We start from the raw sequence: 13,761 nt of genomic DNA on the forward strand, positions 1-13,761 counted from the left end.
GAGTTTGCCACAACACTTGAATTATCACAATATGCAGTACTAATGCTCTTGGGAATACTTGAAATCATGTCTAAAGGCTAAAGATTCGGAGCTAAACAGCTTCCTTTGTAGCAAAAGCATCCACATGTTCAACTTCCATAGTGGAGTTCGCGATACAATTCTACTGCATAGTCCTTTATGTCACAGTTCATCCTCCTAATGTAAACACATAGATAGAGGTAGAGTTTCTTTAGGTCCCAATAAGTTTTAAAATTTGAATCGGTATGTAATGGCCGCCCTTTTTATTTCCTAAGCCTTTAAAAAATCACTTATTAGTATATTAGTTTCGCGCCTAGTTTCTTTTACCATATGTTGTGATCAAGCGTTATGTATGAAGTACGTTTCAAGTAGTGAATGGAAATAGTTCGGTTACAATAGTTAATTTTCTTATAGTTGTTTGTGAAGTCCGAATTACAAATGAGAGTACATAGACGTTTTACACCAAGGTCAATATTAGAACAAAAATAGCAACACAACTTCTAACATCATGAGGACCGAGCTATGATGCGCTCACACCGGGCAGCCGCGAATGCTTGTCCTGGGAAGCCCCATTCACGCCCTCTAGATCATGCTGGATAATCATGTCTTGCGCTTCCGCTACCTACACGAAAGAATAGAACATATTTTAAATACACTTTTTGACATCAAATCAAGACGAAACGTTTGACGAAATCACATCACATTAAGCACGGTTTCCAAATGATGGTCGTACTTGTTAGCCATCATTCTAAGTGACAAGATGTAAGATTCTTGCCTTTTATGGTATAGTGAATGATTAAGGTGACAACTTGCCTCATTCGGCAAAAAAATCCATAACCTTTGGACAATGCATTTCCTTAATAGATCAAGGTTCTAACCATGTAAACTCATGTATCTTTTTCTCTATAAATACTTCACCACTTCATCCTCTACTTCTTTTGTTCCACCACAACAACACTTCCATCAAATTGTATCAAAGTAAGGATTCTTAAATGAGTGCTTGAAGAAAGAGAGTCAAGTCTCTACACACTACATTTCTTTCTTCTTTTCCTCAGGGTAAATTCTTCAATATGTATATTTTCATTTCATCAAATCCAACAATCATTCCACGTAAACATCTCCAAACTATTTTCTTATTTGGTCACTCATTCTTCAATAGACCAAGTATGCTAGATTTTTGTTAGCATGCTAAATCTATAGACTTTATCCAACACCATCACATACTTTTTATGTCAAGTACATAGAAATCACATCATTATCAACCAATAATACTTAGCAACCAACCTACGGTAGAAACGAAACATAAATGTTGTTTACTTTAGCTATTTTGTGCAAGAACCCATAGTAGGTTTGTGATAGTTAAGGCAAACATAAAAGCAAGAACAAAGACTTAGCTTTTAAGGTACAACGATAAGCACTGAGCTACCAGAACGGTACCCTGCCGGTGCCACCATGGGCAGCTGATAGGGATCTCCTCACACGACATATCTTTTCCTATTTAGTATATCTTTTAGTTATCTTTCATATCTTTTATAAGCTTTATTTAATTATCTATCTTTATTTATAGAATTCTATAGTATTTTCATCATTGAGAAAATAATAAACAAATTATTCTCATTCTGGTTCTGGCGGAAATCGCTCCCTAACACCTCAACTAGGGTTTATCGTTCTTTTGATCTCATTATAAACGTGTGTGCTCAATCCCGATAGAACGAGGTTCTATCAATTGGTGCTTCCATTGACTACTCTTCTCCCTCAATACTCAACTCGCCATTCTCTCAAAGTGACGATACCACTCCCATCTCTCTGAATTGTTTCCCCAATCCACTTTCTCCAGATTCTCGCCAACTATGGAATCACAACATCACCCAACCATTGATGAGATGATCCGGGAGTTACGCAGAATGATTGGAAGCTCAAAATAATGTCTCGATGGCAAAATACAAGCAACAAACGCTAATCGAGGAGACTCGAGACAGCCTTGCCGAGCGCTCAACTCTGTATCAGACGTGGCATACTCAACCACCAGATGTGAGCCGTCAGCTTCGTGCACTTCCCTCCGGCCGTGGCAGCAACTCGCTAGTTCGGACACCGCAGCCAATGGCCGCTTCATCACTCGGACTTGGAGACCTCCGCCGTCACGCACCACTGGAGAATTTGTCCCCACCCGTGTTCGAATTGAAGCACCTTTCTTCAACAGAGATGACCCGTTAGGTTGGATTTTTGGTATTTAAGAATATTTCAATTATTTTGTAACTGATGAATTAGTTCGCTTGGACGTGGTTGAAAAAATTATTGAACAACTGGCATTGGATTGGTTTCATAATTATCAAAAGTCTGACATGAAGGGTTCGTAGGAGGATTTCTTGGTGGCAGTTTGTTACCATTTTGCTCCGGAATTAATTGAGGAGGTTGACGATGAAGAGCAATTAGGTGGCAGTTTGTTATGTGCTGGTATCCCCGATGAGGTGGTGGACATCGATGTTGTTTCACAAAAATTTGCACATGAATTGGTGTCTGATGATGTCCCCAGCAATGTCGGCACTCCCTTTGATGGAGTTGTCCTCTCTGTTGCATGAAAACTTATTACAGACACACTTTTTGTGACTGATCCCACCGATGAGGGTCTTAAGTTGTGCGAGTTTTCTAGCCACAGGGTTGATGGTGATGATGCTCTTCTTGCTGTTGAATCTGCACAAATAGATGCACAACATGTGGCAACTCCTACACCATCCGATAGTGATTATATGGAGTCATGTCTCGAGCAACAAACGTTGCTTGGTGGTGGTGATAAAAAATTGTTCAGATTTGAAAAAAAACTCTCCTTCGATGGTCGGTCGTTCCCTTTGCGCAATGTTGCGACACGTTTGGACGGAGGCTTTACCACGAGTTGGAGTCCGTCATGTTTCCAAACGGTCGGCTCAGTTTCAGCTATTGCGTCATTGCCCCAAAATCTTTTCACCATCCCTGGATCCTCGGAAGATGATCCCATAGAGACTGTGGTATGGGTATTTAATGACAACAATACTTTGGGCACAACCCACATTGATCTAGAGTTATCTTCTAAGGCTACTTACTCCAATGTTGTTTTTGGTGCACTAATATATGATGGTACTTGCATTTTGGACTCCAGCTCTATGCTTGAAGTAGAGAAGAGAATGTTGGATATTGAGGACTTAAGTGAGTGAACTGGCACATCTCCGATTCTACCGTCGCTTCTCCTCAATCTTGAGGAGGAGAATATTCTCTTGGATTTGATGGATTCCAAGCCAACGGTGGTGTCCTATCATGGGGATTGCGAATGGAGCTGTGCTACTCTTCGATTTGGTGGAGACAAAGGAGTTCGCATATTTGGCCCAGGAGCGTTTGAGGTGGTCGAATTCATCCAATTTAAGCACAAATATCAGCCACCCCCATCAAAAAATTCAGGAGTACTTCAATACCAAATGCCTTCTACTAGTCAAGTTATCGGTGCTACTACGGAACCTGGCGCCACTTTTGGTGTGACATCCCCATTGTCTCTTGGCAGCTCTACTTCCCCTAGTGGTGCAGACGTAGCTATGTCGGAGAAGGGAGTCTTCCCCCGCCTGTGCAGCAACGGTATAAGGACAAGAAAGGGGAGGAACTACGGATGTTGGCACCGATGGCAAGATCTTAGTTCAACGGTTCTTATTTTCACTTCACCTCGAGGGCAAGGTGGTTTTCAACGATGGGGGAGTTGATATGGATCTCCTTACACGACATATCTTTTCCTATTTAGCATATCTTTTAGTTATCTTCCATATCTTTTATAAGCTTTTATTTTATTATCTATCTTGATTAGCAAGATAAGTTTTAGGGTTTAGAATTCTATAAATAATAGAATTTATTTATAGAATTCTATAGTATTTTCATCATTGAGAAAATAATAAACAAATTATTCTCATTCTGGTTCTGGCGGAAATCGCCCCCTAGCACCTCAACTAGGGTTTATCGTTCTTTTGATCTCATTATAAATGTGCATGCTCAATCCCGATAGAACGAGGTTCTATCAGCAGCCACCACAACTATTGCTGTCATTTCGTAGCCACCGCTGTTGCCGCACACACCAAACCCCTGCCGCCACTGCCCAACAGCCGCCGTGTCGACATCGGTTGGTCTTGCGCACGCCGGTAAGCTTGACGGCACCTAACACATGGTTTTGACCAAGAAAGAAGAGAGATGTGAGTTGTGTGTGCATTTGTGTTCGTGAATTCACATACATGTGTGTGTGCTAAGCTTGAAGTAGTACGTTGTGAGTGATGAGAAAAGAGAAGAGAACATACCTGGAGTCGACGACGGAAGGGTGGCGCGGTGGAGGCTACATGCCGACAGCCGTGAGCCTTGGCCAAGAGAGGAAGGTTCGGACAGTGGTAGAAAGAGAGAGAGAGTGTTAGATAGAGAACGGGAGAGAACTGAGAGGGAGGCATGGAGTGGTCGGCGTCCGGCGTCACTTCCCATCGACGCCATGGCCAACCGATAGAAAGAGAGAGAGGTGTGAGAGCTGAGGATGAAAGGGGGCGCCTCTTTCTCAAAATTTTGAATATGTGATTAGGGTTCCACTTTTCGTTTTGGGTATTGGGGCTCCTCTTTGGGCCACATGTTATTTAATTAATTGGACTGAATTTGAGGGAAGGAAATAAGAATTTGGGGCTCATCAATGAAAATGATATAGGTTTTTTTTTTTTTTTTTTTTTTTTTTTTTTTTTTTTTTATCTTTCTTGGATTTAATTAAAGTATGAGTTCAAGGATTTAATTTTGTTGGGATTTGAGAATTTGTTGTTTGCAAATAGTTGAATAGTTCGATTTCAGTTAAATAATTAATCTTATGATTAATTATTTGATGGAAACCTTTGGGCTTAAGGAGTTTTTCTGTTACTTGCTAAGTAATTTAGTTTCCAATTAGAGAGACGCAAGTTTTGACCGAACAAATTTCTCTCTATTAAATCTCGAACGTAGGATGCATATCCATGTAGGATCATTGCATGTCATTGCATGTTCATAAGACTAATTGAATCAATATCCTCTATCAAGAAGGGCGTGTTCGCGGAGTTTTATTTCTAAGGTCGAGCTTGTGTAGAGTTTTATTTGGAAGCTTTGAGGTGAGATTTATATCCAACACATTTAATGTTGATAAAATTATCAAATATATATGGAATTATTTTTGTTTGATATATCGCACTTACTTTTTTTTTTTACAAATGTTATCTTGCCATAAATTATTTGTTTTATGATGCCTATCGTTTTGGTGATGCCAAATGAATGAATGAATCGAATTCGGACTCCAATAGGATCAAGATCCTATTCTAGTTAGTGTACACAAAGAAATGGACCATGTGTTATCGTAAAGGTTGGCCGATCAATGTGATTGTGGAAGGTGGCCACCCTCCCGACACACAATGAACTATCAGATATAGCGGATTACTGGAATGAACTTAGTCTAATCAGACGAACTTTATAAAAATGAACTTAGTAAGCCCAGGCATTTAAAAAAACCTCTGTGTGTTACTGTGATGACATGATAATGATAACTTTTCTTATTATGTAGTATATCTTTGGGCAATGTATCCATTGAGTACTCTGTATTCTGCCCTGCATGTATTTCTAAATGCGCAGGTTTAGCAGTGAAGAAATGGTGGCTGAGTGGAGTTGGTGGTAGTCTCATCTCTTTTGTAGGGCTTTCGTGACATATGTCTTCGTACATATGGCCGTGTGTTTACAACTCCTTCCGATGTGCACTTTGTAGTATTACTCCCTTCGTCCCATGTTATTTGAGTCATTTATTTTTTGCACTCGTTTTGAAAAAATAATACTACCCCTGTCCCTGAAAATTTGATACACTTCACTTTTACCATTTTTGGTAGTGGACCCCATATTCCACTAACTCATTCTTACTCACATTTTATTATAAAACTAATACTTTAAAAGTAGGACCCACATCTCACCAACTTTTTCAACTCACTTTCCATTACATTTCTTAAAACCCGTGTCGGGTCAAAGTGTAGCAAATTTTGGGAGACGTAGATAGTAATAAATAGTTAAAGTGGAGAAAAAATAAAGTAAAAAAGAGAATACTATAGTTAAGACTCTTCTCTACATTATATTCTCTCTTACTTTTCTTTCTCTCCACTTTAAATATTTATTATTATTTTTTCAAAACGAGTGCAAAAAATAAATGACTCAAGTAACGTGGGACAGATGGAATATGTACTAAATGAGTCATAAGAACAATGATTAGTCACGAGTGACTTATGTGAAACACTCTTTGAAATTTCATGATATTTTTGTTATTTTGTGAATCTCCTTTGTGTTATTAAAAAGTACTCTTGTTTGTCTTATTGATATTTCTTTCATCCTGTTTTCTTATTTTCCTCCTCTAGTCATGATCTATCGGGCAATGCTATACTTTAGTTATGTTCTTTACCACGGTCTAGTTCTTGGCATGAGTTCGATGATATTTTACTACAATGCCTACAACGCTTCCGAAACTAATCAAGGTGATACGAGTATCATTCTACCACACCGTTTATATTTTGTGTTATTAAAAGACATTAATTTATCTGAAACATGTGATTTTGTATATTTTGTGTTGATTAAAGACATTGATTTATACAAAACATGCTATTTTGTATCACATCATTATGGGACTAATCCGTAATAAAATATTTTGAAATATGCTTACAACTTGTCCTTACTTTGCGTAACTTATTTTATTTCTCAAAATAAATAAAATAAGCTAAATATTTTCAAAACTGAATTATTTGAAACATACTGTACATGGGAAGAAAAAGCATGTAATCAGTCTATGTAGCAGAAAAAGTCATTCTTTCTCTAATTTTACTCTTTGCTTCCCCCATCTCATAAAGTTCGTCCCAGTTCGATCTAATGCAAATTTTAAGAAATTGTTTGAATTTGTATTAAATAGAGGTGTTTACTGGAATAAGAGTCCCACATTGAGGAAATGGAAGGATATATTTAATGTCTATTTTTAAAAAGATTCCAATTGAGACAAACTTTATGGGACAGACAAAAATGATAAAATAGGACAAACTTTGTGGAACGGAATGAGTATATTTTAATTACAGTATTTAATACTCCCTCCATCACTGAAATTTTGTCACATTTTTCCATTTCTGTCCATCTCATAAAATTTGTCATATTTCACTTTTTATCATTTTTGGTAGTAGATCCTACGTTCCACTAACTTGTTGTCACTCACATTTTATTATAAAACTAATATTTTAAAACTATGACTCACACTCTATTAACTTTTTCAACCTAATTTCTATTACTATATTTTTTAAAACCCGTACCCCGTCAAACTTTGACAAAATTTAAGGAACGGAGAGAGTATTATTATTTTCCTTTCCTAAAACATGTGAAAAAATAGAAATAAGCTCATTAAATGCACCAAAATTCATCGAAATCGAAAATATCTAAAACCCTAACCCCCAAAACACTCAACCGCCATTCATATTTCATTACTCTCTCACTCCTCTCCGATCTCTGAGTCCTCGATAAACCCTAACAAAAACCCTAGGGTTCAATCTCCTTCAGCCTCTTCTTCACCACAACCCAAATTTCCACAGAAACAGTAGGAGAAAATGGGCAGCCTTCTTCTAATTAGGAGATCGTCTCAATCTTCGTTGAGGACGCTCGCTCTCACCGCCGCCAGCCGTTTCATTTCCGTCCATCCGCAACCAGCTACGTCGAATGCGGTTTCTGACGCACGGATTCACACCTCTACAGCTGGTTCGAGGCTTCCTGCAGCTTATCCATGCGTAGGATTAGCGAGGGGTTTCCATTCGGGGCAGCCACTGCGGGCAGGCTTTGCTATGGCGGATTATTCTGATACGGAGAAGGCCTCGAGCCGGCCCGCGGATGAAGGGCTCGAGATCGCCAAGCTTGATATTTCTCCGCAGATTGTTACGGCTTTGAAGAAGAGGGGAATCGAGAAGCTTTTCCCGATTCAGGTATCAATCTAGAATGCAAAAATCGTTAAATGTTTTGAATATTGTGTGTTAGTGTTTAATTACTTAATAGCTTGTTGAAGCTGATTAGGGATTGACGCTGTTATATAAAATTAGGTGAATTATTTATCATTTCAAGAGCTAACAATTATGTGACTTGAATCGAGTTCTAATTGAAGTTCGAAATGAAATAATGAATTGAATGTTGAGCTGATAAATTGGCTGTATGATTATGATGCTATCAATGTGCTGAAGGGAATATGAGGACATTCGGGAATTGTGTTATCACCTATTGAAATTATTTGAGTTTTTTGTTTCTATATCCCCTTTTTTGATAATTTGATTCTTCTAATTTTAGAGGGCAGTGTTGGAGCCTGCCATGATGGGTCGTGATATGATAGGGCGGGCACGAACTGGAACAGGGAAGACCCTGGCTTTTGGGATTCCCATCATGGATAAAATTATTAAGTTCAACAAGAAGCATGGGTACATATATAACTTACTTCTTAAGTAATCAATTGGGGTTGTTTTATTAGGCTATTAATTTTCTTCTTGCTTTTATTGTTCAGACAGGGCAGGAATCCGTTGGCCCTTGTCATGGCTCCAACAAGAGAACTTGCTCGACAGGTTGACAAAGAATTTGCAGAGTCTGCCACAGAGTTAGACACGCTTTGTGTCTATGGGGGTGTTCCGATATCCCGCCAGATGAGCACTCTTGACCGTGGTGTTGATGTGGTGGTTGGAACTCCTGGCCGCATCATTGATTTGATTAAGCGTGGTTCCTTGAACCTGTCAGAAGTGCAGTTTGTTGTCCTTGATGAAGCAGATCAGATGCTTAATGTCGGATTTGCAGAAGATGTTGAGATGATCCTGAGCTTCATAAAGCAGAAACATCAGACAATGATGTTTTCAGCTACAATGCCAAATTGGATACTGAAACTTACCCAGAAGTTTCTGAGTAGCCCTGTTACTGTTGACCTTGTAAGAGTCCAGATTCTGTGTTTTATGCGATGTTATTTATTTAGCTGTTTCTTTGCAACAAGCATCGTTGTGAGTTGCTCATCTAATATGAAATCTGTTGTTAACTATGTTCTACAGGTTGGAGAATCTGATCAGAAATTAGCTGATGGGATTTCCTTATATTCCATTGTTTCAGATATGCGTCAGAAACCAGCTATACTCGGACCTCTGATAACTGTATGAATCTTCCATTTTAAGTCTTCCTTACATGTTAATTGTACACCAGTCTTGTTACTAGATTAATTCGTCATCTGTAACATTATCTTATCATAATGTTCAATGCTCTGAGCTAAGCACTACAACCATTTTTTTTTATCAGGAACATGCAAAAGGTGGTAAATGTATTGTGTTTACTCAGACGAAGCGTGATGCTGATAGATTGGCATATGCTATGCAAAGAAACTTTAAATGTGAACCTTTGCATGGGGATATAACACAGAACCAGAGGGAAAGAACTCTGTCTGCTTTCCGTGAGGGAAGGATCAATATTTTAGTGGCCACCGATGTAGCTGCCCGTGGACTTGATGTGCCAAATGTGGATCTTGTATGTTCTTAAATTATCTTGGTCGTTTGGTATTTATATACTGGTCAATATGATGATTGATACTCCATTGGTCCATTGGATGAGCTACCTTTCTATTTTCCTAATTTTTATTAAAACATAAAGAAATTATTGATGGATCACTGGAGTGTGTAAATAATATCCTGCTTCCACTGTATTTATGTTATATTATGTTTTCACTCACTTGGAATAAAGGCCCTGATTTGCTGTTTTTAGATTTTATTTGTGTTGGATCTTTAATAGTATTAAATGAAGTTGGGCAAACATGATGCTTTTTTTTTAAAGTGAGATCTTACCTCACTTAAACTTCTTGCTTGATTCATCAACGATATTTTTTTGTGCTGAGTGTATTATTATTTCTTGAGTAAGTTCAACTCATACACTCAATTCTAAGTCTAAAGTCAATAATCATTAAATTCTTAACTTAATAACTGTTGTTTTTTTATATAACTAGGATCTGTGCATACTTCTATTATATTTTCTTGACATTATCTGACATGCTTTGTTCTGCTTAGGTGGTGCATTATGAACTTCCAAACTCTTCTGAGATTTTTGTTCATCGGTCTGGACGAACTGGCCGTGCTGGGAAGAAAGGTAGTGCGATTCTTATTTATTCAGACCACCAGTATAGGGAAATTAAATCTATTGAGCGTGAAGTTGGATGTCGTTTTATAGAGGTAAGCTCTCAATCAATGTTTTTCTTAAGCGTTTCCATAATGTTCATGTGTGTGCACTGATATTTTTGCCATTTTGCCTTCCTAGTTTGTTCTTATAAATGCTATATATTGTGTATGTATCATACAACCATGTCTATTTGAAAGAACTCTAAATCAGTTTAAGTATGTGACTGCCAGCTGCATATTCTGTCAAGTTTTCATGCTCTTCAAATATTTTTAGCTAAATCTATTAAAACTTTCCTGATTTTATAGCTCCCGAAGATAGCTGTTGGAGATGATGCTTTGAGCATGTATAGTGGCATGGATCAGGGTGGTCGTTCTGGTTTTGGTGGAGGCAGCAGGGGAAATGGTCGATTTGGGGATTCAGGTTTTGGGCGTTCTGGTGGTTTTGGAGATTCAAGGGGTGGTCGATCTGGTGGATATTTTTCTGGTTCTTCTGGTGGATATGGAGGTTCCGGAGGCGGTCGTTTTGGTTCGGGTGGTGGATTTGGGGGACAGGGTTCAGGAAAATCCAGTGGTTTTGGTTCTAGCCGGTCAGGTGGTTTTGGGGACTTTGGGGGCTCTGGCCGCTCGGATGGTTTTGGTGGCCTCGGTGGTCCAGTTAGAAACAATGATTCACGTCGCTCGGGTGGTTTTAGTTTTGGTTCTGATCGATCCAGTGGATCTGGAAAGAGTTCTGGACGCTTTGGTGGTGGTTATAGCAATGATGATGAATTCTAAAGTTATCAAAGGTAATTCCCCTTTACTTATGTGGTGCTCCATGATGAGTTATAGGTAGTATTTGGCTCTGCAACATACTTACAAATTTTCCCTGAACGCTTTCATATGCCAAAAGATTGTTTCACTTTCACATATGTTTTACACTTATATGAATATCCTAAGCCTACATCCTTGATGTTTCACATAAGGTTTTCACTATTGACTACTTGGCATTTGTCAGTTCGCATGCAGCAATCATTTCTTGTATCAAATCTACACAAGATCAGGTGGTTCAATTACTTGTGCATACTTATATATTGTGTTGTAAGTGAGTTGAGTCGTGCTGAATACTCAAAACCGATTTGAAATGCTATCTCGACTATCTAAAGTTACTTATGCCTTTTGCATTGCTACTGATGATTTTTGTCTACTCTACCTAACTCTCGGTTTCAACAGCATTATCGTAGCAGCAAAGGCAAGGATGGCAAAAGAATACCTTCCGGGAGCCAAGCTCGTGAGTCGTCTAGGATCCTTAACCTTTTGGAGGAAGATGCAGGGATATTAACTTTGTCGTGCTGCTGCTGCTTAAGACTTGTAATAAGCCATATGTTACACACTACTGTCTTGTTAGTTGCTAGTGTTAATAGGTTCTGATGTCGAAGCTTTGGATTGACAATTTTTGCTATGGAGGAATGGCTTATTGAATATCTTCCGACATAAATTACTCAGAATTATCTGTATAAATCGGCAATAGGATTCATGCTGCCTCAACTGACAAACATTTCTGCAATTATATATTTAATAGGAGTATTTACTGTCATGATCTTTTCTCAATAATGATGCAGAGATCAATCTTGCAGTGCCTTTTTTTGGCCCTAAAATGCAGTTGTTGTCTCTTTGGAAATATGCAAATCACACATTTGTGTCTAATTGCTTTTGCTTAGTAAAGGAAGTGGATAAATTTTAAGAGATTGGTTTAAAATTACAAAAATGGACTATTTTTTTTGAACCATAATATTCAAATTTTGGGAAGAAGCAAACAAAAATTGAAAATTCCAAAACATTTGCAATAGTGAGAAGATGAAGTATAATAACATGGGCCCCACATGCATCCTAGGTGGAGATATGAAGAAGAGTTGGCATCAAGAAGACCACCACAACCTTATCCCTCCATCACAAAATCTCATCCAAAAAATCAACACTCCACCACTCACACATCACACACTCAACTCATCAAATCTTTCTCAACCTATCAATAGTCAAGAAGAGGAGGTTGTGTGTGTCTTTGATCAGAAAGAAAGAAAAAAGAAGTAAATAGCAAATGGCATCAACTGCATGCTTCTTGCACCACCATGCAGCTCTCTCCACCTCAGCAAGAACCACTTCTAACCGCTACTCTCCCTCTCTGAAGCCAGCCCAGCAGCTGGTCTGCAGAGCCCAGAAGCAGCCTGAGAATCAAGAATCCGACTCCGGCGCCGCCGTCTCAAGGAGGTTGGCCCTCACCGTCCTCATTGGGGCTGCTGCTGTTGCCACCAAGGTCTCACCTGCTGAGGCTGTTTATGGAGAAGCCGGTATCACTTCTATTCTATCTACATTAGTGCTATTCATTTTTGTGTCATATCGATTTGGTAATGATTCTGTCTCATTTATATATTTTTGAATAACCCTCCCTTTATAAGGCCTTTTAAGAGGGTGAGTGGTTCATTTCTACGTAGTATCAGAACAGATCTAAGTCGATATAGATCTCATTCTTGTCCCACATCAAACTTGGTAATGATCACATTAAAGGGGATGCGTGACTCATTTCTACCGTTTTTCTTATGTAATTAAAGTTTGGCCTCGGACATTAATCAGACTTTGTTGTGGTCCGAGAGATCTTTCAAGTTGTGTTTGAGAAAATTTTCGAGTTTGCTAGTGAAAAGTAATCGTTGTTACGAATAAAACGAAGAAATGATGGAAATTTGGTGCAGCGAACGTGTTTGGCAAGGCGAAGTCAAACACAGATTTCAAACCCTACACCGGAAACGGATTCAAGGTGTTAGTCCCTGCAAAGTGGAACCCTAGCAGCGAGATCGAGTTCCCGGGCACAGTCCTCAGGTACGAGGACAACTTCGACATCAGCAGCAACCTCACCGTCACCATCAACCCGACGGACAAGAAAACCATCACCGACTACGGCACCCCTGAGGATTTCCTATCTCAAGTAACTATCTCGACCTGACCACCTTCATTCGTTCCCGGCCAGCAACCCTAGTTTCTTTCACACATGTGTAAATTTCTTGCAGGTTGACTACTTGTTGGGGAAGCAGGCCTACTTTGGCAAAACTGACTCTGAGGTAATCACAACTTTCAAATAAATGTGATGTATTCCTAAAATTTAAAATGTTGATGATGAATTCACTTGGGGATTTGTAGGGTGGATTCGACTCCGGGGCTGTGGCGACCGCCAACTTGCTGGAGACTGCGACTCCGGTGGTGGATGGAACCAAGTACTACTTCTTGTCTGTGCTGACTAGGACTGCTGACGGAGACGAGGGGGGCAAGCACCAGCTGATCACGGCCACTGTCAAGGACGGGAAGCTCTACATCTGCAAGGCTCAAGCTGGGGACAAGAGATGGTTCAAGGGTGCAAAGAAGTTTGTGGAGAGTGCAGCAACTTCTTTCAGTGTTGCTTGATTGATTCTATATTTTGTATCTAATGCCACACTTGATAAACTGTATGATAGTTTGATCTCCATCAAGTATTTTGTTTAAGGTTTCTTGCAATGGAATTTTTCAATCATGATCAAACAGAATT

The 13,761-nt window shown here is 39.1% G+C and overlaps 2 protein-coding genes across 3 annotated transcripts; both read left to right on the forward strand.

The window, feature by feature from the left end:
* Window positions 1-7,479: 7,479 nt before the first annotated feature.
* Window positions 7,480-11,784, forward strand: LOC125213544 (DEAD-box ATP-dependent RNA helicase 53, mitochondrial-like). Of its 2 annotated transcripts, XR_007174962.1 has the most exons (9): window positions 7,480-8,009; window positions 8,365-8,492; window positions 8,576-8,987; window positions 9,105-9,203; window positions 9,346-9,570; window positions 10,104-10,265; window positions 10,518-10,996; window positions 11,206-11,251; window positions 11,421-11,784. XR_007174962.1 is itself a non-coding variant. In XM_048114147.1 (8 exons), exons 1-7 carry the CDS (start codon window positions 7,641-7,643, stop codon window positions 10,983-10,985), a joined length of 1,863 nt encoding a protein of 620 aa, XP_047970104.1. In that variant the 5' UTR covers window positions 7,482-7,640; the 3' UTR covers window positions 10,986-10,996; window positions 11,421-11,784. The 2 variants fall into 2 exon arrangements, 1 of the variants encoding a protein (XP_047970104.1); XM_048114147.1 differs by lacking the exon at window positions 11,206-11,251 and having other exon boundaries at window positions 7,482-8,009.
* A 408-nt stretch (window positions 11,785-12,192) lies between these two features.
* LOC125213546 (oxygen-evolving enhancer protein 2, chloroplastic-like) lies at window positions 12,193-13,730 on the forward strand. The gene is made up of 4 exons (XM_048114149.1): window positions 12,193-12,535; window positions 12,935-13,167; window positions 13,250-13,300; window positions 13,380-13,730. The coding sequence occupies exons 1-4, from the start codon at window positions 12,286-12,288 to the stop codon at window positions 13,638-13,640; spliced, it is 795 nt and encodes a 264-aa protein (XP_047970106.1). The 5' UTR covers window positions 12,193-12,285; the 3' UTR covers window positions 13,641-13,730.
* The last annotated feature ends 31 nt before the right edge of the window (window positions 13,731-13,761 follow it).

Source organism: Salvia hispanica, chromosome 3 (assembly GCF_023119035.1).
Source record: "Salvia hispanica cultivar TCC Black 2014 chromosome 3, UniMelb_Shisp_WGS_1.0, whole genome shotgun sequence".
Lineage (NCBI taxonomy): Eukaryota > Viridiplantae > Streptophyta > Magnoliopsida > Lamiales > Lamiaceae > Salvia > Salvia hispanica.